Source organism: Rhincodon typus, chromosome 43, assembly GCF_021869965.1.
Source record: "Rhincodon typus isolate 14 chromosome 43, sRhiTyp1.1, whole genome shotgun sequence".
NCBI lineage: Eukaryota > Metazoa > Chordata > Chondrichthyes > Orectolobiformes > Rhincodontidae > Rhincodon > Rhincodon typus.
In genome coordinates, this window is record NC_063374.1 from 9,795,291 (window position 1) to 9,819,676 (window position 24,386).

At 40.4% G+C, this 24,386-nt stretch overlaps 2 protein-coding genes across 3 annotated transcripts in view; one reads left to right on the forward strand and one right to left on the reverse strand.

Moving 5' to 3' along the window:
• Positions 1 to 12,114, forward strand: part of LOC109916925 (leucine-rich repeat transmembrane protein FLRT1) — a 47,830-nt gene extending 35,716 nt beyond the window's left edge. For both annotated transcript variants that reach the window (XM_048619546.1, XM_048619547.1), the window contains one exon: positions 4,589 to 12,114. In XM_048619546.1, the coding sequence (XP_048475503.1) occupies positions 4,638 to 6,581 (1,944 nt within the window). In that variant the 5' untranslated portion in view covers positions 4,589 to 4,637 and the 3' untranslated portion in view covers positions 6,582 to 12,114. The remainder of the gene's footprint in view (positions 1 to 4,588) is intronic.
• The window catches only part of LOC109920489 (ADP-ribose glycohydrolase MACROD1-like), an 891,059-nt gene that overhangs the window by 840,419 nt on the left and 26,254 nt on the right, over positions 1 to 24,386 (reverse strand). The window lies entirely within an intron of this gene.

Here is a 24,386-nt window from a genome sequence, read left to right on the forward strand (position 1 = left end):
ACAAATGAACTAAACATCCAAATATGTTGAATCTATGTTGACTATAGACTTCTGATTCAAGTTTACTCATTAAAGCCTTGCTATGGGTGGAACCTTTCGAGGCCTTGAACAGCATGGGCTATGATAAGAAACTTGGGAGAATTGCATGAGATATCCAGTGAAATCTTTTTTGATGTTGAGATCAACAAGTCGCGTTTTCTAACCAAGTCCCAAAATCAAGATGAGATTCTCACTCGTGAGCAGCAAGAAGCATGCCAGTAAGTTTTACTGTTCACCATCATTACCACCAGATCTATATATTTAATATGCAGGCTTCCATTCTCCCACACAGAGGGCATATACTAGATGGTACAAATTCCCAACACGCAAGTCTGAGTAAGTGCCTAGTGACTACGGCTCGTTGCTTACTCCTGGAATGTCTCAAGTCTGAGCAGAGTAGTCCTTAGTCAAGTTCAAGAAGACACACTTCAGTCAGGAAGCCCCAACACAGTAATCAAAAGTAACCTCCAATATCAGTCCAGGGGTTTGGGCATGGCCAGGGCTGTCAGGATCAGGTGCTGTGGGGAGGTCTGTACCTCTGCAGTCCTCAGAGTAGATCACACTCAGCCAGTGGAACCAGTCCAGGAAGTCACAGGAACATAATCGGAGAACTATACACCCAGGGTTCTGATCATTCATCATTTGATGCTGTCCAATGAAGTCATTCAATGGGCCAACTATGGCCAGTCCATCTAAAAGTCAATGAGCATTATCAGCAGCCACTGCTGCGGGAGGGAGGCTGGGAACTCAATTGTGGAGTTTGGAATCAGAATACTGAGGTGCTGTCGGGAGTACAATAATAAAGGGCAGCAACTCAATATATAAGGGGCAGAGACAAGACAGCATGGGAGGGAGTCAGCTTATGCAGCAGTGGGGCCATTGACTGTGAGCAGCACCCTGCCTTCCATGTGCAGTCAGCGCACCACCAGACTGGGGTGTGAAGTGGGAAGATGAAGATCAATAAATGTGGAGCTGGAAAAACACAGCAGGTCAGACAGCATCCAAGGAGCAGGTTTCAGCCTGAAACATTGACTTTCCTGAAGTAGCATTCGCCTGCCATTTACCTACTGCCTGCAAATTGCACAGGAGCTGCTCACTTCATACTTTGGATTATCAAACATTGTGTACCTAAGGATGGGTGGCCTCAATAGCTTCAATGTTGGAGCTGTGAAAAGTAGTACAGAACTGTCTCTATTCAGTAGACTCTGAGATTGTTGGACCTAGCTTTCCAACAACCTGCTCATGGAGGCAGCAGGGTCAAAACCGCATTGCTGTGGTCCTGCAGCCTTTGTCTTAGCTCATCCAGGGCCACGGGCAAGCCTGCCTGCTGTTCCTATACATAGGCAGGGTCCACCCCTGCCTGGAACTGAGTTGATGCCTGGTCTCTGGCATCCAGGGATTTGGGGCATTTCTTCTTCAACCAGCTGCAGGCATGGCATTGATATGGTCATCTGAAGGTGCACCCAACTCTAATCTAGATAAAATACCCACTGAGGTGTCAGAATCAGAGATGCTAGCAGCCTTGCCAGTGTCTCCTCTGAGACACCCGTGCTATCTTCTTCAGAGGTGGAGGACATCATGTCTTGTGGGGCAGCCCTCTTAAACACAGCCAACATGGACATCCCGCTGGTGCCTGCAGGAGACAAACAAGAGATTGTTATGATCAAGGACCAGATGTTGCTGAAATTTAACAATAAATTCGCAGCAGGGATAATGGAAAAGGAGTACAACAATGACTAATGCTGGTTGCCGTGATATGGAAGTTTTGGCATCTCTACAAGTCTAGCTTTGGTATTTGCCTGTAAGAACCAAGATCATCCCCTTGCATGAGTGAGGAGATGAATATTCAACACCCCACCGCCTGTCTGGACTCTTTTGGCCCTACTTTTGAGTGAGGTGAAAGTACAGGGCACAGCTGTTGGTTTTGACACTAGTGCAAGTGCTGGTGCTGGTGCTGGTGCTGGTGCTGGTGCAGGTGGGGGATAGGTGGTGGGTGCCCCAGCTAAGTGAGTAGACAACACAGAGGGCACACACGGTTAGTACTGCAGGGGGTTGGGGAGGGTGCAGCGAGTGAGGGAAGATATTACATACAAGAGTGACAGTGACGGAGCACCAACCTTGGTGAGAGGTGGGTGCTGTTTTTATTTCTTTTTTTCATTCACTCATGGAATGTGGGCATAGCTGGCTGGTCAGCCTTTATTACTTATCCATGGTTGCCCTTGAGATAAACTAAGTGTGAGGATGTAGAGTAGAGAGGGCACATACCCTGGCTGAGTGAAGGACATCACTGCCTTTCTTCCTGCACTGCTAGATGTTTCACCACGTGGGAACACCACACGAATCCACATAGCAACCTCAGTCCAGGCTGACATCATGTTGTGCCATCACCTCCTCTGCCAGTCTTGAAGGAACATGTCTATCCTCCTGTGCACCATCCTAATCTTCAGGATCCCCAGGTCCCTGTACACAAAGTGAGGCATCAATTTCCCTTTGTCTGGGATGACAGTCTACAACTGTGGACTGTCAGTACTTGAGTGACTGCACAATGATCTTTTAAATGTGGCATGAGGGCCAGGGATGGCAGTATATCCATAATATCCTGGCTGTGGTGAGTCCCTCCAGCTACAGCGAATGGAAGAACTGGGCTAGCATCATACGGGAGTGGTGCTATTGGTGTGTCGTGGATAATCAATGAGGCGCATTTGGAATGATCACACAAGAAAACTTGCTGAGCCTCATTGGAGAGAAACCCTCCACGAAACTCAACAAAATGACACAGCAAAATATGAGAAGATACAGCTTCATATACTCTGGAATATTAACATCATCTCTAATTTTGGTCTCTGATTTCCATTGCAGCTGCCAATGCTCTCACAGCTGGAATGACGACCCTAAACTTCTTCACCTTTTCTTCCTCCTTCAAGAATGCCTTAAAATGCAACTCTTTGATCAAGTGCCAACCTCACATGTCATCCCGCATGGGTTACTGACAAGTTTTGATTGAAAGTTTCTTTTGTGAAATGCTTTGGAAGATTTACATTCATTGTGTCATCAAGAAGGCTAACTGGCTGCACTCTTTATTATGAGAGGGTGTACTGTTATGAATATAACAGTAACGATATTATGCCTCAGTTCCAAATCTTGAATACCGTGTGCAGTTTGGTCTTCTTAAGGTATAAGAATGTGGGTGTGTTATAGACGGTTCAGAGGAGGTTAACTAGGTTGACAAAAACTGAAAGAACTGCAGATGCTGTAAATAAGGGAAAAAAACAGAAATTGCTGCAAAAGCTCAGCAGGTCTGGTAGCATCTGTGGAGAGAAATCAGAGTTAACATTTTGGGTCAAGTGACCCTTCCTCAGAACTGGTGCTATTCAAGAGGTAACAAGGTGTAGAGCTGGATGAACACAGCAGGCCAGGCAGCATCAGAGGAGCAGGAAAGCTGACGTTTCGGGTCTGGACCCTTCTTCAGAAAAGGGGGTTGCTTTGTCCTGGATGCTGTTAAGTTTCTTCAATGTTGTTCGAACTGCGCTCATCTAGGCAAGTAGAAAGTATACCTTGAAGATGGTGGTCAGGCTCTACAGAATCAGGTGATGTGTTCAATACTCCAGAATTCTCAGCCTCTAACCTGCTCTTGTAATCACAGTATTCATGGAGTTGGTCCGCTTAAATTTATAGTCAATGATATCCTCCAGGATGGTAAGAGATTCAGCGATAGTAATGTGTTTGAATGTCAAGAGGATATAGTTAAGAGTCTATCTTGCCTGAGATGATCATTGCCTGCCAGTGGTGAGGCACAAATGTTACATCCCAATTAACAATCTGAATGGTCCATTTTGTAATCCTAAATGACATTTGGTCTTTTTTTCATCTTTGCCTAACAATATTTCAAAACCTTCCTATTTCTCAGAATGAGAAGACACCAAGGAGGACTCAGAAATTCTAATGAACTTTCAGCCTTCTTCTAATTGTATGTAATATTTTATAGAGTTAAGCTATTGCCAAATAAAATTAGTTTTATCATTACTCTTTTTGGCATATTAGTTTTTGGATGTGAATTCAGGAGATGCATCATTTTTAACATTACTTTTATATTATGTTTATGTTACTACTCAAGTTCCAGAAGAGTAATACCAAACAGACATCACTCCTTCTGGTTTACACTGCCACTTGTGCTGCTCTGTCAGCTATTGTGAAGCAATAAATCAGACAGTTTAAAATATTATGTGGAAAGGCACAGTCTCTGCTGCAACTAATTGATCTTCTTACATTTCAAGGGCATTTGATGGTTGGGGAAACTGTAAGTGTGCAGTTGACTGCCCTTTTATAGATGCAAGAAAGCTATCTGAAATAGTTGGTTGACGTAGACAAGGTGGTTTGGTGCCCAGGCGATAAAATTGCCACCATATCCCCAACTGCTGGAAGTGGTTGTTGAAATGACCATTCTGTTCTCTTGTTTGGAGCCTGGTGTATGAAACAGGAAGGAGCGGGGAGGGGAGGCAAGAAAACATACATTATCTAATGTATACTTGTACTTTTTCTCCCCTGACAGGTCACACTAAGTGGATGAAAAGATAAACAACAACTAACTTTACCTTCAAATGTCACTACAAACAATGGATATCAAAGAAAGTTTGTTGCTCTGGGTCATCATGCCAGCACTTTTGATGCCATGCGTCATGTCTACTTGTCCTGCTTTGTGTCGATGTGACAATGGTTTTGTCTACTGCAATGACAGAGGTTTGACATCCATTCCTGCCAAAATACCGGAAGATTCTACAACTCTCTTCTTACAAAACAATCAGATTAACAATGCTGGGATCCCCAGTCAATTGAAGTATCTATTGAATATAAAAGTGATTTACCTTTACGAAAATGCTTTGGATGAGTTCCCTATAAACCTTCCCCGATCTTTGAAAGAGCTGCATCTTCAGGACAATAACATTAGGGCCATTACACATGATGCACTTTCAAGGATTCCTTTGTTGGAGAAATTACATTTGGATGATAACTCTGTGTCAACAGTCAGCATTGAGGAACATGCTTTTGCTGACAGTAAGCACCTCAAACTGCTCTTTTTGTCCAGGAACCATCTAAGCAGCATTCCCACTGGCCTTCCCAAAACACTGGAGGAGCTGAGGCTGGATGACAACCGGATTGCAACCATCCCACACTATGCTTTCAAAGGCTTGGTCAGTTTAAGACGTTTAGTATTGGATGGTAATCTTTTAGCTAATCAAAGAATTGCAGATGAGACTTTCAGCAGACTTCAAAACCTGACTGAGCTTTCATTGATCAGAAATTCTCTAATTTTTCCACCACGAAATCTGCCTGCTTCAAACTTACAAAAGCTCTACCTTCAGGATAACCTCATTAGTTACATTCCAACCAACGCTTTTTCTAAAATGAGACAGATACAACGGCTAGACATATCCAACAACAACTTAACAACTTTGCCAAAAGGAGTCTTTGATGACCTAGCAAACTTGAGTCAGCTACTCTTGCGCAACAATCCCTGGTATTGTGGCTGCAAAATGATGTGGCTCAGAGACTGGTTACAAACAACTGCATTTCACATCAATGTGCGAGGGCTAATGTGCCAAGGACCCGATAAAGTTCGAGGAATGGCAGTCAAAGATATCAAATCAGAAATGGATGAGTGCTTTGAGAACAGCTTGCATGGTAGCAACACAGCTCTGAAACCAACCCCAATTGTTCATACAGCTACTGTCACTCAACTACAATTCACATACAAACCAAGACGACCAAATCTGAAGCCACCAGGTTCAGCTGTGGACCATCCTTTGTCAAGAGGATCAGGAACAAAACCAATAATTATTAATGTGATGCCTTTAACTGCAGACAGCATTCGCATCACATGGAGGGCAATGCTACCAGTCACATCCTTCAGACTCAGTTGGCTCAGACTCGACCATAATCCATCAGTGGGTTCCATCACTGAAACTTTGGTACAAGGAGACAAGACTGAATATCTTCTCACAGCCCTTGAACCCAAATCAACCTACATTATATGCATGGTTACAATGGAAGCTAACAACTTGTATGTAAGGGATGAAACACCAGTATGTGCTAAAGCAGAGACTGCAGACTTATATAGTCCCACCACGACATTAAACAGAGAACAAGAGGAATCTGACCACGTAGGCCTTCCCTTAGCTGGTATTATTGGAGGTGCAACAGCCTTAGTGTTCATTGTCGTTGTCCTTGCTGCAATATGCTGTTACATTAACAACAACAGGAATGTTTTTTCACACAACCAGGTGTACAATAGAGGTTGCAGAAAAAAAGATGATTATGCAGAAGCGGGGACGAAGAAGGATAATTCCATTTTAGAAATCAGAGGGAGTGGCTTTCAGATGATTCCACTCAATAATCAACAGCGACCAAAGGAGGAATATGTGATTCACACCATATTTCCATCCAATGGGACAAGTCTTTACAAGAACACTCATAGTACAGCCTTCAGCAGTAACCGAGGTTACAGAGACGGTGGGATACCAGATGCTGAATATTCTTACACGTGATTGCAGTGTTGCCTCATCGTGTGATCATCTCTGCTGCACTGCAAACGAAAGATATTAAAAAAAATAAAAAATGTTAGGGATAAAACACACAATGTTCAGCAGAAAATGTCTGGCACATATTTTGTACATTTGTCACATAATTTATATTTAATATGCTTAAATGATTTAAAAAAAGCTGGACACTTGGAAAGAAAACACAGCTACCTAATTGTGTACAAGCCAGTTTTTCTTTTTTCATTTTGATTATATGTGGGATAAAGAATGAACAGCATACTTTGGAAGTACAGTCCTAAGGCAACCTAAAGATAAAATCCTTTGCATTATCTCACAGGGAAACATCTTAAAGAAGTATTCCTAAGCAATGATGTTTACCCCCAACCTCCCCTCTTGTAGATTTATACTGTACAGTCAAAAGTCTCAGTGCGCGTGCACGCGCGCGCGCACACACACACACGTACGTATGTGTTCTGTGTGTACATAGTGCTGTTTTCTCGTACAAAAGTTAAGGCTTTACCCCTCTACTTCTATCAGAACTATTTGTTGATGTTTGTTTATTTTTTTATTCTACAATATTTTCAAAAAGAGAGAAAAATAGTTTTAAATATTTAGTTCTTTAATGGTGTTGTTTTTGGACTTTATCTTAATTGGAAGAAGAGATGGACTTTCATAGTTATTTTTTACGATAACTTTATGAGAACTTTTTTTTAAAATATTGAGCTAGACTTTTGTCTCTGGCTAAAAACAAATTTCTTGTCCTTAAATGTCATGCCAAAATGGATGTCTTGTAGTTATCTGACCAGTAATGCTGTTAATTTTATCCTTATTTTAACCCTTTGAGGATTACAAATTTTATTTGAAAGACACTGTGAACCTCAGTTGTTCTTGGTTTTCATATTTTCCCATTACTCAAAATGTTAAAAAGAACTATGAGCTGTTGCATTTCATCTAAATAAGATATAGCTAAAAATGTAGTGGTTATGAATGGAATGCCCTGCTTTCAATTTTATAATACATTGTTCAAACAAAATTGCAGATTATTTGTTCTGAAGAAACACAATTTCAAAAGTGATGAGGAAAATCAAGTGCTCAAAGGTTAATAAAAAAGAAGTTACATTGAACACCGTGAAAAAGGCGCCCTTAGAACGGGATAGATGCGAAAGGCTTATACGGTCAATAGAAAAAAATCTCTCAAGATACTGGGTACGCAGTGTTCAGCTTTTGCCAACCTAAGATCTGGAGACCTGTGATCTTCATTTTAAGGGCAGACTTTATATTTCTTTGCAGAGGATGAGGGGTGACACTAGAGACCCTCTAAATGAAGTTCTTCCCTACTGAGATTTCCTTCAGAGACATTTGCACAGTCTACATTGACAGTTCCCTATCTTGCCTTTCAATGGGCTTTCACTTGATTGTTGAATATTATTGATGGCCATTTCTGAATATTTGAGTGAAAAATCTCAAACCCTTCGCCATTCTACCTGACACATCCATAATCTGGGTTGGAGAATAACCAAGAAATCACTTGAAGCTCAGATCATGACTTTCCTGTAAATAATCTTTAAAATTGTGTTTATAAGGTTACAACTGATCTTTTAAATAAATCAGTCTTAAGGTGTGAAATGTTCTAACCCTTGTATGGCCGCTAAATATTGGAAATGAGAAATAATATTTTCATACTTATGATTGTATTATTGTAATGATCTAACCTTACACTATCATTTGCCAATTTTCATTTGTTTTAAATAACTATGAAGAGTACTGATTTCTTTTGATATCAAAAATTTGAGAATAATGGCAGCTTCCCTGTACTCCCTTTCCCCCCTCCCCACACCACCCCATTACTTTTAAATTCCTTTCAAAATTAGAATTAACAAGGCATACTGTAATGTAGCACCAGATTGCCGAGAATGCATCAAGATGCAATATCCATTTATTCTGTATAAACTGAATGTTGTGCACTTGACTATTTGGACAATGATATACATGACAGGTTTGCACTCTTCAGTCTGAACCACTGTGTCTTGTCATTTGGACTACAGGCGAATTACAGGAACATTACAGTGATTTTAACATATACAGACCTGTTTTATTTGAGCATGCACAGAACAGGGAAAAGGATAATAAAGCCTTAAATGAAAATATTTTTAAACTGCATTTTGCAAAAAGACAGTTAAGAAAATACTACATAATCTATTTGTCTCAATACCCAACATGAAATAAAATCTTGATTTTGATTCTCAGCACCATTATTTGAGAAGGATGTGAATTTACAGCTTTAAACTGGTAGTGCATCTCATGTGATATAATACATTTTCAAAAATGGTACAAACAAGGGCAAGAAACCAGATTGTACCTACCACTTGTATCCACCAATCACCACCATTCTGCTACCCCTCCCCCTTTATCTGCAGCGGCCCCTACACCCACATCCAGTCCTGAAGAAGGGTAACACCCAAAATGTTGACTTCTCCTTTCCTCCATATGCTGCCTGGCCAGCCTCCTGTTTGTCTGCAAATGTATTTGATTTGGTTGACTTGACATTTACTCCTTTTAACTTCCTTCAATGCAACGTGCCATTTTGCACTCTAAAGTTCAGCAGGTAATTTATTCCTCAGCACGTCCTCTAACTAGGCATATGCTGCACAGTATGATTCCCGATTCCAATCTTCCTTTCCTAATAGGGTAATGCATATCATCTACCTAGCACCCAACTGGGCAGCACAACCAAGACCAGGAACTGAAGCTATGTTCAAACATTCTCAGGCACAGTACATTTGAGCTTTGACATGTCAATTCAATATCTGAGATAACAAGGTGTAGAGCTGGATGAACACAGCAGGCCAAGCAGCATCAGAGGAGCAGGAAAGCTGACGTTTTGGGCCTAGACCCTTCTTCAGAAAATTAAATTCAATATCTACTGTTTTTCTTATTATTTCATAGCATGTGAGTATCATTTGTTCCTCATCCATAACTGCCCTTGAGAAGTAGCTATACCCAACAATGTGACAACTGCACCATGTCCAAAACACATTCCCTTCAATTTTCTTATACTAGTAGTAAAGCATTATAATATGAAGAAATCACAAACAGTTACCTACCCATTATATGTGATGACAATTCTGCCATTTTCAAAAGTGCTTCCTTCTCTTCCACTGATAAGGAAGTGACAGTTCAGCCTCATCTGATTACTTCCCTCCTTAAGGCCATATCTTAATCTGAAACCATCAACACTTTTTTTTGTTTCTTTATTGAAGCAGTGAAGATTAAGAGCAATCTTAATCTTTGAAAAGCAATGATGGACAATGGACCTGTGCATTTTGAAATAATGCAACTATGCTGACCTCCAAACAGAAATGTGTGCTTTTTTTCCGAAGATATAGTAAATCCCGTCTCCTCAGCTTAAAAGTACAGTTGATGACAGCACGAAGTATCAGGAATCACATTCCCTTCTAGGTCAGTTATACTACCATCTAGTAGGTCACCTACTAATAATAATGTTGTCTTGGATTCAATTGCTTGGAAATGAATAACACTAACTTCACATGAACTCAAACCTGAAGTGACATAAACCAAATAAATAATTCACACACAAAAATGACAAGTTTTATATACAGCATTAAAAATCACATGGTGCTCACCAAAATTAATTTTTCTCCAATGTGAAAAGTATTCTTTGCTCTAACATTTCCTTAATTGCAGTGAAAATAGTTAATTCTCTTGTCAATCCCAAACTAAGCAATTACCTTCAGAATCTTAAAGCTACCATTTAAATTAAGTCAAAAACCTGAATATGGTCCACTCTGTCATGTGAAAAATGCATTTGGCCCCCTGCTCATCAAATAAAATATACTCTCAGTTAGTGGCATATGCTATGCAGATTGATATACCTCTGATATAAAAACTGTGAATGATGGAGAAACTCAGCAGCTCTGGTAACATCTATGGAGAGAGGAATAGAGTTAATGTTTTGAGTCCAATGTAGCTGGCAGCACAATTAAATGAGAATTTAAAGAAGCCATGGCCACTGCCTGAGAAGTACAGATAATTGTAGAAACAATAAAGGCCCAGATTTTGCCTTCCATGGCAAAGCAACAGAACTTAATCCTTACCTAACAATCTTTGTAGTCTTGATTTCCCCCTTCCACAGCACTACTTTGATTCCAGCATCAATTGAAGGGGATTTTCAACTCTTAGCAAAATAAATAGCCAGCAGATAAATCAACCAATCACATTTCAGAATTCTCACAGACAGTAAATCAGAAAGATTAAAAGAAATCCTGATCATTCCTCATTTTAAAATCATTTTACAGAATACAAAATAAAATTGAGGTGTACATGTGGGATTAACATAGCAACTGAAATATCAAACAAACTTAAGAAAATTTAATTTTTATTATTCTAAAAACCTGTAGGAATTGTTACTTTGAATGAATCTCACTATCCACAAATTTAAAATGAGTTTATTAGAGCCAGATAGTTTGTTCAGATGTAAATACGAACTTAATACGTTGTTAAAAATGAAGTTGCAACACATTCAGCAAAGCATAACATTTTCAGGCCTTTTTAAAATGTGTCTAACAACACAGTAGCTCACATCAACAAAAGTGGAAGCTCACATCAGACCAAGTGCTTCAGAGGATTTCCATTTGTGCGAATCTTCAATGTTGGAAATTTTCAATTTCCACGCCCTGGTGCAGCAGGAAATCACTGACCGCAACTTCTGCATTTTCGTGTTCAACAACGTGGATGCCAGAAGTTGCTATCAGTTTCAAAGCGATACTGACAGTGAATGCTGATGGTTTTGTGATTCTTACATCAACAAAATCTGGGCCATACCACTGCAGAGTGCTATTTACAACTCTTTGGTGTCCTTAGCCATCTTGGCAGAGAATTGACCAGGATTTTTGTTTTCTAAAACTAGATAAAACATGCTGTATGCTAAATAGCACAGATGCCCAAAAGTCAGAAAACACAGGATCCATCTCCATTATTGTAAATGGTCTGTTCAAATTTGGGAATGGAGTCTGACAGACAAAGTGAATACATGGAAAATTAACTTCACAGAACATGACAGCAAACACTAAGTATGCAGAAATTTCTATATACAGCACTCACTTCCTATGAAAAGCCAGCTTTCAGGGGTGAATTATTAGTGTCAGCTCTAACATCTGTTGCATAACGTGAATAATTATGTTCTACACACACAATGAATCAAGGGGAGCGGGTTAATTAGTTAAGTTGCAATAACCATTATAAAAAAATGATAGTCATACTTTTTCCTTTAATTTTCTACATGTTGTTTTGTTTAGGATTGGCTTGCTGTGTTTTTAATCATGAGATTTACTCCACAGAAACAAGATTTTCAGAAAAAAAACCAAAGTGCATTGTGAAGCCCTTTGGCCTCTTTGTGTAGGTGCCTTGAAATTTCAATGTTAAGTGTCTATTCAGACTAAAAGGCTGATTTTTTTCTTGTACATTAAATGTGAAAATTCCTTGTTCTCTTCAAAATAAAATTTAAGAATTAAAGACTCAATGATGACTGCCATCAATAACTTAACTTCTACATTTTTCTCCTAAGTCTTCCCAACCTTCCCTTGAACAGGATAGTTTGGATTTGCTCCCAGACTCTACCTACAACAGGCAAAGTCTACAAATGTCTAAGAGTAAAAAGAGGTACCTTGTCCACTGAAATGAAACGGCTTGGGGCTACATTAAAGATGCTGTATAAATGCATGTGTCTTCCTATAACTTTCAACTTTCATATCTGCTATAATTAATTCCCCCTTCAAATAACACACTGTGAGTGACACAGCGGTTCAGTGGTTAGTATTGCTGCCTCATAGCATCAGGGACCCTGGCAACTGTGTGGATTTGCACATACTCCTTGTGTCTGCATAGGCTTCCTCCAGGTGCTCCAATTTCCTCCCACAGTCCAAAGATGTGTAGCCTAGTGGACTGGCCATGCTAAATTGCTTATAGCGTCCAGGGATGTACAGGCTTGGCAGATTAGCCATGGGAAATGCAGGGTTACAGGGGGTTGGGTCAGGGTGGGATGCTCTTCGGAGGATCAGCGTGACTCAATGGGCCGAATGGCCTGCTTCCACACTGTAGTGGTTGTATGATTCTATGAACTGCTACAGACTTCTCTGTCATTGCAATCTACCCTTTACTGTCCAAATTTTGAAATATGTGATTGCTTGCCAAATCTGTGCCCATCTCTCCCACTACCCTACGCTTAAAGCTTTCCAGTCAAGTTTCTACACTACCACGTTTTGAAATGGGCCTCATCAAAATCTAGAATGACATCTTCTGTGACTTTGAGAGTGGTGCATTATTCCTCCTTATTCTTCTCAATCTATCTGGAGTTTTTGACATAATTGACTGCACCACCCTCCCCGACTATAATCCAACAGCCCTTTCCTGGCTCCTTAGAACATAGAACAGTACAGCACAGGAAGAGGCCCTTCAGCCCACCATGTCTGCGCCAACCATGAAGCCATTTTAAACCAATCCCATTTGCCTGCACATGGTCCACATCCCTCTATTCCTTGCCTGCTGTGTGTCCATCTAAATGCCTCTTATACGTTTCTATCACCTCCCCTGGCAAATTGCCTCACCCATCTCCTTTAAAATTATCCCTTCGCCCATTTTAAAGTTTTATATAGCTGCAACATGATTTGCCAACTTTTATACTCAATGCCCCCACTGATTAAGGCAAGCATGCCGTACACCTTCTTTACCACCATATCCACTTGTATGGTCACTTTCAGGCCGCTATGGACTTGCATCCCACGATCCCTCTGTTTCTCAATGTTCCTAACAGTCCTGTCATCTACTGTATACTTCTGTCTTGCATTTGACCTTGCAAAATATATCACCTCACACTCCAGATTAAAATCCATCTGCAATTTCTCAACTTCAGTTCTGAGGAAGGGTCACCAGACCAGAAACATTAACTCTGATTTCTCTTCAGAGATGCTGCCAGATCTGCTGAGCTTTTCCAGCAACTTCTATTTCTGATTTACAGCATCCGTAGTTCTTTTGGTTTTTATCCACTAATTTTAATGTCATCTGCAAACTTACTAATCAGACAACCTGCATTTTCATCCAAACCATTTATATTTATTACAAACAGCAGAGATCCCAGTACTGATCCTTGCAGAACACCAATGGTCCAGACCTCCTGTCAGAAAAATACCCCTCCACAACTTCCCTCTGTCTTCTATGACCTCTGTCCAGCCAGACAATCTCCTGCAATGACTTCTCCGTCCAGCACCATTACCCTGGTACCCTTGAGGATCAACCTGTTCACCCATCACACGTGTACCCACTCACCTATGTTTGGTCTAGGTTCAGACTCAAAACTAAAATTAGCCAACCCTCAGCTCTGTAACATCTAACAACCCTACAAACCTCCAAAATCTGTGGTCCTTCAAATTCTGCCTACTAACTCATCCCTAGTAACTTTCATCGCTCAAATGGCAGACATGCCAGATTCCAAATCTCTTCACCTTTCTCCTTCTTAACATATATTTTTCACCAGGTTGTTCTCATATTCTCTTCATGACTCAATAACAAGTTCTGTCTGATAAATGGAGCTGGCTAAGCTTGGGGTTTTCCTTTCGAGCAGAAGGCTGAGAGGTAGCCTGATTGAGGTGTATAAGATTACGAGGGGAATGTACAAAGTGGATAAAAGCAGCTGTTCTCCTTAATCAAAAGGTCAATAACAAGGTGGCATAATTTTAAGGTGGAAGGTAGGAGATTTAGAAAGGAATTGAGGAAAATCTTAATCTGGAATGCACTATCTGGAAAGGTTGCTAAAACAGGAAATCTCATAACCTTTAAAAAGTACTGGATGGGAAATGTCACAACATTCAAAGCTATGGGCAAAGTGCTGGAAAGTGGGACTATTGTAGATTTTGAGTAGTTTTTCTCAGTGCAGACTTGATGGGTCAAAGGACCTTTTCTATACTCTATGATTCAATGAACTTTCTACTGAAATGCCCTGGGATGGTTTTCTACATTAAAAGCACTGCATACATGCATGGTAGTATCGCATTGCTAAAAATAATTAGCTTCTCACAATGGGCACTGTTGGCAAAAACCTACTGCCTGTCACTCTGTGGTGCTGTATGCTGGAGCATGAACATAGTCTGTTATTCAGTTGTAATGTTGATATAATCAACTGTTTCTGTCTCCTCTTTTCCTACATAGGATTTTGTGCCTCACCACACAGGATGTCAAACACCAATTTAAATTAGAAGAATTAGGTGACCTACACTTCAAGGTCTCTGTCAATGCTAGAACCAATCACTTAGATATGTGGTTCATCACTTCTATAGCGATTCCCCTATAATGTGATTTTCTATAGATAACACAGCAGGCCAGGCAGCATCGGAGGAGCAGGAAAGTTGATGTTTCGAGTCAGGATCCTTCTTTAGAAGTGGGGAGGGAGAAAGGAACTCAGAAATAGATAGAGAGAGGAGGGGTGGGGCTGGAGAAAGTAGGTGGGATGGTGATAGGTGAGTGCAGGTAGGGAGTGGTGGGGATTGAGGGATAAGAGGGAGGGTTGGTTAATGGATGAGGCAAGGGGTGGGGAGATTTTGAAACTGGTAAAATCCATGTTTAGGCCATTGAGCTGTAGGCTCCTAAGGCGGAATATGAGGTGCTGCTCATGGCAATGCATCTGCTGCCGCCTAAAAAGCTGGATTTCAAAATGCAGCACAATGACAAGTGGACCACTACACCATTGGCTGCTGTTTTATAATATGAAAGTAGTTGGCAATGTTTCAGAAGCGAACATATCAATAAATCATAATAGCATGCAATTTACAACAGAGGGCTCCATCTGTGTTAATTTTGCAACTCTAAAGTAACATAACATGGTCTTAACATGCAATTTCTTTGCACTCAGCTGCTAATAATGTTTCCATAAATTTGCTGTAATTATGTCATAGACAACTTTTAAAGTGTCATTTTACTAACTGCACAGTCTTCAGCTAGCCATTTAACACAAAATCATTAAAAGTACAGTACATCAAAAACTACAGCATAGCCAAAAAAAATTGGAGTGAATAATTCAGACTGTGCTGGTAAGACTTTATTGTCGTGGTGACATGCTACTGGAGAGAGGCAGAGGGAGAGGTGTGGCCCACTGGAAAATGCAGACTGGTCAATGTTTTCTGATTTGTCCACATAGTTAAGTTCATTTCTTTTTGATCCTATATCTGGACAAACTAAAGAATTAAAGAATTTTCAGTTCTGAGGAAGGGTCACTGGACCCAAAATGTTAACTCTGTTTCTTTCCGCAGATGCTGCCAGACTTGCTGAGCCTTTCCAGCATTTTCTGTTTTTGTTAAGGAATTTTCAGTGCCCATTCAAAGTTTTAAAAGACTCTCAATGGAATGCTCCGTGACCCAGAAGGCACACGGAGACGTGATCTGCTTCTAGCAATTCCAATCCAGCCACAGACTTGAGAATGACAAATTAAAATCTATGAATGATGGCTAAATGCCTTAAATAAAGGCAGAATCTTCTGAAAATGCACAGGTCCATCAGTATCTGAAAGTTCCACATTCTAGCTGGTGAGATCGGAAAACAAGAAATGAGAAAGGGTCTCATCCAAAACATTATTCTGCCTTTTCCTCTCTCAAACACTGAGGGTACAACTCACTACCACCATTGTATTTAATATTTACTTCACAGGAATGACCAAGCTAACAATTTTTTTTACTCCTTTCTTCTAGAGAAAGTAACTGCAAAGCACTGCTTTTTAAGTATTTTTTCTTCTATTCTGGGTTAGTTTTCATCCTGGTAATGCCCAATGCTAGAAAACGACCAATCAGGCCAATTAATTATAAAAATATTTAGAGCATGTTTTATTCCACATGGTCAACATCTAGAATTAGAAGACAAGGCATATTGCACAGCATTGAGCGGCCATGGGCACAGAGCATGATTTTCTTAGTTTCAGGAAGGCTATTAATAAAACAAAATACCAAAATCTATGTTCAATATTCTTCCCTCTTGCAATATCTGTGAATCTTGGTCCATCAGATGGCCAATTTAAGGCTTGAGTGATATCTTTTAACTGTAATGTGAAGACATGTGAAAATGTTCAGGCATCTTCACAAGTAGTTAGTGTGTTAAAGATGATTTTTAGACATTCCCAGGGCACTAGGATCGGGGTTCAAGGAAGAGTTTCAATTATTATTATTGCTATTGCTGGGATAACCAAGCAATGAATCTTACAGTTTGGCAGCAATAGAGAAGAGGTCTAGAGTCCACCCCACAATCTGGGAATGGGATTGCATGGCTCAAATAGATAGTCTGTGGATTAGAGAAGAATTGGGAAAGGAATTGGCAGCAATGTGGTGGATTTGAGAGCCACCAGCTTAATATCAGACAAACTGAGAGACTGATTATGCACGTTTAAAACATGCTGGGTATATGTCTGACTCTTTCCAGTCAGGAGTACTAGTAGTCATGGGGAATAAAGAAATGGTAGAAGAACTGAATAGGTACTTTGATCAATCTTCAAAGAGGAAGACACTAGTAGCATACCAGGACTCCAAGAGTCCAGGGGCACAGATGATTGCAGTGCTCATCACCAAGAAGTTGCTGGGGAAGCTGAAAGGTAGATAAATCACCCAGACTGGACGGACTTACATCCCAGGCTTTTGAAGGAGATAGCTGAGGAGATTGTGGAGAAATTGATGGTGATATATCAGGAATCACTGGAGTCAGGGAGGGTCCCATAGGACTAGAAAATGGCTAATGTACCTGACAAATCTGTTAGAATTCTTTGAGGAGATAACAAGAAAGTTAGACAAAGAAGAGCCAGTGCACATGATCTATTTGGGTTTCCTGAAGGCCTATTACAAGGTGCCACAAAGGAAGCTGCTAAACAGAATAAAAGCCCATAGTGGTAGGGGCAAGTTAATGGCATGGACAGAGGATTGGCTGACTGGCAGAAGGCAGAGAGTGGGGCCAAAGGGGTCTTTTTCAGGAGACCACCTGTGACTACTGAAGTTCCGCAGGGGTCAGTGTTGGAACCACAACTATTTACGTTATACATTAACGATCTGGACGAAGGAATGGAGGGCATTATTGCTGGGTTGTAGATGACAAAAAGAAGGTGGAGGGACAGATAGTGTTGAGAAGACACGGAGGCTGCAGACATACATGGACAGGCTAGGAGAGTGGGCAAAGATGTGGCAGAAGGAAAACAATGTGGGAAACGGCTTCGTCCCGGCCATTATTAGACTGATGAATGGACTCTCTAGCCTCAAATAATGCTGATCTTGCTAACGTTGACCTTGCCTAGTGTATGCCCTGTGCAATGTAACCTGTATGCCTCTGTCTATGTCTTTTTTGATCTATATATCCTTGCTTACTATGATCTGCCTGTGATGCTCCTAAACAAAGTGTTTCACTCTACTTCAGTACACGTGACAATTAATCAATCAATCAATCAACTGTGAGGTTATGCACTTTGGAGGAAGAATAGAGGTGTAGGTTTTTTTCTAAATGGAGAAAGGCTTCAGAAATCTGAAACACACGGGGATTAGGAGTGCTAAATCTGAATTCACCTAAGGTTAACATGCAGGTTCAATTGTCAATTAGTAAAGCAAATGCAATGTTGGCATTCATTTCGAGAGGGTTCGAATACAACAGCAAAGGTGTACTGCTGAGGCTGTATAAGACCCAGACTGTATCTGGAATAGTAAGATAGTTTGAGTCCCGTATCTAAGGAAGGACTTCCTCACCTTTGAGGGCATACAGAGGAAGTTCAGAAGAACTATTTCAGAAAAACTATCGTGGGACTGAAGGGTTTGTCATATGAGAAACTGTTGAGGACTCTGGGTATGTAATCAATGGAGTTTAGGAGGATGAGGGGAGACCTGATTGAAACTTACAGAATACTGTGAGGTCTGAATAAAGTGGACATGGAGGAGATGTTTCCATTAGTAGGGGAGACTAGGACCTGAAGGCACAGCCTCAGAGTGAAGGGATGACACTTTAGAACTGAGATGAGAGGAATTTCTTCAGCCAGAGTATGTGAATGCGTGGAATTCACTGCCACAGAAGGTTGTGGACACCAAGGGGAGTGATGGCCTAGTGGTATTATCACTGGACTGTTAATCCAGAGACCCAGATAACATTCTGGGGAACCTGGGTTTGAATCCCACCACGGCAGATGGTGGAATTTGAATTCAATAAATATCTGGAATTAAGAATCTAATGGTGACCATGAATCCATTGTCGATTATTGGAAAAACCCATCTGGTTCACTAATGCCCTTTAGGGAAGGAAACTGCTATCCTTACCTGGTCTGGCCTACACGTGATTCCAGACCCACAGCAATGTGGTTGACTCTTAACTGCCCTCTGGGCAATTAGGGATGGGCAATAAATGCTGCCTAGCCAACGATGCCCTCGGCCCGTGAATGCATAAAGGAAAAAAAAAGTCATTGTGTGTCCTTAAGATAGAGATAGTTCGTGATTAGTAAGAGGATCAAGGGTTACAGGGACAAGTCAGGAGAATGTGTTTGTGAAACATATCAGCCATGATCAAATGGTGGAACAGATTCAATGGGCCGAATATCCAAATCCTGCTCCTATATCATATCGGCTTATGGACAGAGCAGCACTCCCTCAGCACTGACCCTCTGATAATGCGGCACTCCCTCAACACTGACTCTCCAACCGTACAGCACTTCCTCAGTACTGACCCTCCAACAGTATGGCACTCCCTCAGCAAGATTGCCTAATTCTGCTCCCATATCTTATGGTCTTATAGGTAACGTTCTTGCTGACTTTGCCTCGCACAGTTTCTATCATTCTCTCTAACAATGTCTATACTTGGCTTGTTCCATTTTGTGCATGAATGTGTGAATATATTCAATGGTGACTTGCCAGAGACTTTTTCCCAGGGTGGAGGTAGCTATTACGAGGGGGCATAGTTTTAAAGTGAGTGGAGGTAGATATAGGGGAGACATCAGAGGTAGGTTCTTTACTCAGAGAGTGGTCGGGGCGTGGAATGCATTGCCGGAGAGGGTAGTGGAGTCGGCCTCATTAGGGGCATTTAAGCGGCTATTAGATAGGCATATGGATGATAGTATAAGGTAGGGTTGGAGGTTAGATAGACCTTAGGATTGGGGTAAAAGTTCGGCACAACATCGTGGGCCGAAGGGCCTGTACTGTTCTATGTTCTATGTTCTATGCTGTTTCAATACTGTGCAATATCTAAAGAGTGACTTGGCATAATGGAGCCACCTAAAATCATAGATGTTGAAAACAATTTGCTGTTCTTCAATACATTCTCTTGGACTGAAATAACTTCATCCCCCTTATCGTTAACACTTAATTTCAAAATCAACCAAAATGCCTTTCAAAAAAGAAAAACTATCTAGACTGATAGAAGTCATCAATCTATTCATTTTCTCTCTGCCATACTAACATCTCTCTATGATGGAATAGTAAGATTTATTCTCCATGCCAAGCAATCTAACTTATGCCTCCCTCAGACACAGTTTAAAGAATAACTTTCACTGTTGGGAACAATTTTAACTAAAGTACAAGTTAATTGATTTTTTGTCTTAAAATACAACGAGATCTTGATCAGGTGGGGCAACGGGCCAAGGAGTGACAGATAAAGTTTAATTTAGATAAACGTGAAGTGTTGCATTTTGGTAAAACAAACCAGGGCAGGATTTATATAGTTAATGGTAGTGCCCTGAGGAGTGTTGTCAAACAGAGAGACTTAGGCGTTCAGGTACACAGTTCCTTGAAACTGGCATCGTAGGTAGACAGGGCGATGAAGAAGGCATTTGGCACGCTTGTGTTCATTGGTCAGAGCACTGAGTATAGGAGTTGGGACATCATGTTCCACTGTACAGGACTTTGGTAAGGTCACTTTTGCATTACTGCATACACTTCTGGTCGCCCTGCGATAGAAAGGACATTACTAAATTGGAAAGGGTGCAGAAAAGATTTACCAGGATGTTACCAGGTCTGAAAGATTTGAGTTACAAGGATAGGCTGGGACTTTTTTCCCTGGAGCATAGGAGGTTGAGTGGTGACCTTATAGAGATTTATAAAATCATGAAAGGCATAGATATGGTGAATAGCAAAGGCAAGGGAGTTCAAAACTAGAGGGCATAGATTTAAGTTGAGAGGGCAAAGAGTTAAAAGGGACTTGAAGGGCAACTTTTTCCACACAGAAGGGTGGTGCCTATATGGAATGAACTATATGGAAATGGTAGATGTAGGTACAGTTACAATATTTAAAACACATTTAGACAGGTACATGATCAGGAAAGGTTTGGAGGGATATGGGCCAAACGGAGGCAAGTCGGACCAGTTTAGTTTGGGAAACCTGGTGGGCACAGACAAGTTGGACTGAAAGCTCTGTTTCTGTGCTGTATGACTTAATGAAAGACAGATTGACAAGGGAAATTAAGTTAGAACATAGAACATAGAACTGTACAGCACAGTACAGGTCCTTCGGCCCACGAACTTTGTGAGTTGATTCAAGTTTAAGATATTAAGGAAAGCAGATACAGAGAAAGTATTTCCACTAGTTGGGGAGTCAAATGACTATAGTTTAAAAATTAGAGAAACAGCTTTCAGGAGTAAAATTAACAAACACTGTACACAAATGGTGGTAGAATTTTGGAACTCTTTTCTATAAGTGGCAAATTGATGCTTCAGTTTTAATTTTAAACCCGCAATTGATAGATTTTTGTTAAGTTGGGGCAAAGGTTAAAGACATAGGGTTAAGATGCAGATCTGCCATGATTTCACTGTACGAATTGAGAGGCTGAATGGCCTTGTGTGTTTATTTGTTCTTATATTTTAATACTTATTTTTCAGATATCACCACACCACTTAAACAGAATCCTTCCTCATCAAGAAGACTTTTTTTATTATAATGAACAACAGACATCAAATAAATTTTCACAAATATTCTGAAAATTAATAAGAACATTTATACATTATCCACATTTTTTTTCCAAAAATGTATCTCTTATCATTTCCAATGCAAAAAAAGGTTCTTATGATAACTGAGAAGTTCAACCAATTACAGAGGAAAGAATGTTAAAAGTGTAGCTACCCCCAGAAGAAAATCACTTTCTAAATAGATCAGCAAAACAGTTACTTTGTCTTCTTACTAAGGCCTTCTCATCTAAGTACAGATATATGCCTGTTAAAGTTAGCCACACACATTGTTAAAGAGTACGGGGCCCAATAAATCCTGCGTGACACCGGAAGAGGGAACTTTGTTGTGATGTGTGAAGCTGAACACGCCCTCAGTTCACACTGTTTAACCACTGCAACTCCTTTTTTTTAATTAAAAGGGCTTTAAACGCAGTGACATCTGCACTTAGTCTTTCTGGCTCCACAATAGCCATCACATTGTTAACCATCTGTGGAGCATTAGCCCTGTCATGCCCATTATCTTGTTACAACCCTTTTTCTCAAATTCAACCAACTGAATCCAGCTCATAGAACCAAAGGTCCAAGGGCAGCTGAACTTTAAATCCCTCACCATTTGGATCAGCAATTTTTTGAACATGCCCTGCTCAGCAACTAATTTTTATTTGCTCAGGACCTGTCATTTTTCCATGTCTTCAAAGAAGAAATTACTTATTTATAGCCTGATACAGTAGAGGTATCAGTCAAACAAAATAATGCCAATTTCTGGGAAAAATTTTTTTCATGAGATTTGTACCCTTTATGAATGGTTTCAGCCAATTCCCATTTGACTTTTCAGAGTAGGAATGGCCTGAAGAACTGGAACTATTCAAGAATTAATTCATTCCTCAATAATGTACAATAATTTTCCTCTGCATGGAAATGCAGTGAATACTGACAACTTAAGTTAAAATGAACTAGAAATTGTACGTTCTGCTCAATTCCAGTTCATTAATACCTTCTTTACACTTTAGACAAAGGCACTGCGCTGCCTTGGGAATCAGAGACAGGAAAACAGGATTTGGGAACTAATAAAGTGTGACAAACAGAGATTAAATCTCAAATTTCGATGTGGATTAAGCATACTCAATGCATCATCTACATAACATGATCTGTGATCTTTTAAGTGCCTTGATTTTTTTGGATAAATAAACTTTGAAGCTGATGATTAAGCATATATTTATTGAAAGATAAATCAGAAAGACAATCATAACTGAATGCATTTCTGTTTTTAAAACAAACAGCAAACTGATGTATTGATTTAGGCAATCATGGTTTCTAATTTGAACAAATTCTCAACTTCAGCCAAAACATTGGAAAAATCAAGCATTTCTCCTCAAAATGGCAGAAAGAACAAAATCTAAGAGGTCAACCCACATCACCTTCTTTTGCATTGCCACTGCAACAAGGAGGAAATGACAGACACATAAATAGAAGCCTGCTTGCCTCTCAGCCAAACAGTTTTATTTCTTTTTCTCTCTAGTCCCTATATATTCTCTCTTCCTTCCACCTGGAAGGGAACATAAAGCTCAGTTACATTACTAGGTGATTACATGTGAGAAGGGTCCTTTGGACCATCTTAATTCATCCAGCTAGAAACGCCCAATGTTACCCAATTACAACATCTAAGTGTTTCCTAAACAATTCCAAGGCTTCCACTACTCCATTTCATCATCCATTCCTTGTGTGAGAATGAGAATTAAGAATGACTCCCTGGCATCTGCCACACATTAATCCTTTACTAATTTAAACCTAAGTTACTTTGTCCTGTGAGGCAGGTTCGTTCAGTTGGCTAGATATTTAGTGCACAGTTAGACTTCGGGGCTGTCTCCTCTCACCCTGGCCCTGAGAGTGGAAGGCAATGACAAAAACTGCCAAGGAAGTTGGTTCAGAATGAAGCATGGGAACGGAAATAGACAAGGAGTTGCCTTTAAGCAGCACCCAGACCCACTCCCCTACCCTACCCCTGTCATACTATCACAAGTTAGTTTTAATATTCCACATTTTCTTTGTCCACACAATTAATCTTACACACCAGAGATCTGTGGTAAACTTCCTGCACTTGAATGGTGAGACTCAACACCTTCAACAATTCAGGTGGTTAAGATGAATGCAAGATCGGTCCATTGCTGGCATTGTGGCATCCTTCTGGCAAGTAAGAGATCTACAACCATACACCTAACCTAATAAAAACTAAATATGGCAGATGCTGTAAATCTGAAATAAAAACAGTGTTGGAGAAACTAGCAGGTCTGGCAGCATGTGAGGTGAGAAACAGAAATATCATTTCAAGTCCAACATGACATTCAACAACATATCTAACCTATTTGGAAATGCTGATAGCAGGCTCTGCCTCAACCACTGTCATTCTACAGCATTACAACTCCTTCGTATATTTAAAACAAAAGCTTAATTTTCCTCATATGTAGGCTCCTCAATTGCTGGAAACAGTCTGTCAGTTTCTATCCGCTCTGTTCCATCTGGATTCATCTCCACCAAATAATGTTCCCCATTCTAAAAGAAATAGCCCCAGTTTATGAATATTCATATTTCCTTAGATCAGGTTGCATCTGAGTGAGTCTGCACTGTATCTTGTTGCTTTAACAGTCTTCCTTTTCTATCGGTTCCCCCATTTCGCTTGGGTCACCACAACCCCTAATCTTCTTCCTGGCCATCACACCTCATGTCCTCTTTCTTCCTGGAGACCAACTCTTCTACAAACCATTGCAAAATGTATAAAATCCTAATGAGACCATTAACTAACCTGAGACAACAAGGTGCAGAGCTGGATGAACACAGCAGGCCAAGCAGCTTCATAGGAGCAGAA